This window comes from Chroicocephalus ridibundus, chromosome 1, assembly GCF_963924245.1.
Source record: "Chroicocephalus ridibundus chromosome 1, bChrRid1.1, whole genome shotgun sequence".
NCBI classification, from domain to species: Eukaryota; Metazoa; Chordata; class Aves; order Charadriiformes; family Laridae; genus Chroicocephalus; species Chroicocephalus ridibundus.
The window spans coordinates 34,794,937-34,796,406 of record NC_086284.1 but is presented as its reverse complement, the minus strand read 5'-3'; the positions used below and the strand labels follow the sequence as shown (position 1 = coordinate 34,796,406).

The window sequence follows — 1,470 nt, the reverse complement described above, 5'->3', positions numbered from 1 at the left end:
AGAGTCAAAGGAGCAACACAGTCGACTGTGGGAACGGACTTCTTAGCTTGTTCTTGTCATCCAATGGACTTTAATTCTGACCTTGAATTTTGGCAGTAACTCTGTGCATTTGTGTTCCCTGTTCTTCCAGTTACGATCAAGCTTCTCCATCCCTGCTGTGTCACCTCCTCCCTGCCAGTGGACAGTGGCCTCTTGCAGAAGTCCCAGAAGAAGTCTTTTCTCACAGTCTTCCTCAATTCACTAAAGAAAGGCCATGTCTGCTTTTGACCTGACAAACCAGTGTACAGAGCCTGAGATAGAATATATCACCCCACGGGTGAAACTGAGGGATGACATGCTTGTCTTTGTTGACGGTAAATGGGTGAATGAGATCTGTCGCCAGCCACCCATTGCTTCCCACCGGAAACTATTTAGCAAGAAGGCACAGAATGAGTGGAGCATCTGGGAGGAGAACAGGGCACTCTGGGAGGAAAACCAAGTCCTCCGGATTGAGAACAGGATGCTCTGGGAAGAAAACAAATCTCTACAACGTCTCCAGTCACAGAACAGAGCTGTTCAGGTTATTTACACTGATGCCATTCAGCAAAGCCTCCAGAAGGAAAATAAGCCATTCCCATTCTTCCAAGAGAGGAATGTAGGCTTTCAGGTCAGCCCAGGAAACAAATCTCTCCAGGCAGTCCAGGAAAAGAACAGAGTCTTGCAGGATTTACAGCAGGAGAATAAAAGAGTCCCCAACATCTGGAAAGACGAAAAAGCCATCACAGTGCTTGAAGAGAGGAAGGATGCCAGCCCAGACCTTCATCAGGATACTGACACCATCACAGCTGTGGAAGAAGGTAACCCTGGCCCAGCTCCCCAGCAGGAACATGAAGCTAAGGAGAAAAGCACCACTCCAACCCAGAATAAGATCAAGTCCGCCCCAGGCATGCAAGGTGAGTATGAAATCATCTGGGCTCTCCAGGACCTATACCAACTCCTCCACATCTTCCTGAAAGAGAACCGTCTACTTGGGGAGGAACAGGGCTGTCACATTCTCTACAATGTGAGCAGATCCTTCGAAGAAGATTACAATGAATTGAAGCTGCAGCTGAATGCTGTGAAAAACACTGTGTCAGGAATCAGGTCTCAAATTGAAATGTTGGAAAAGGAGCTCGTTGCCATCACTTCCCCAATGTATGAAGAAGCAGGACATCAGCTTGAAGAAATTTGAAGCTTGGTGCTAAGACCTGTTAATTCAATTTCCTGCAAAGCTTCTCTCCTTGTTTCAGGGAACCTAATAAAACCCTAGTAGAGCCTGAAGACATCTGGGGAACATTGTGTTGTTCTGAAACTTTCTTACATTACTTAGATGTATTGCACCTCCTGATTATACAATGTGGGTGACTGTCATGAATTTGCCTAGTGTCAGGAAAACATGTTTTTCAGCATTTTTTTTTCAAAGTTTCTAACAATAAGGCCTAGATTTTCAAA

General features: G+C 45.5%; 1 protein-coding gene across 1 annotated transcript; it reads left to right on the top strand.

Moving 5' to 3' along the window:
• The first annotated feature begins 253 nt into the window (after positions 1–253).
• On the top strand, positions 254–1,210 carry CBY2 (chibby family member 2). Its single transcript, XM_063342329.1, has one exon. It carries the CDS (start codon positions 254–256, stop codon positions 1,208–1,210), a length of 957 nt encoding a protein of 318 aa, XP_063198399.1.
• Positions 1,211–1,470: the final 260 nt, after the last annotated feature.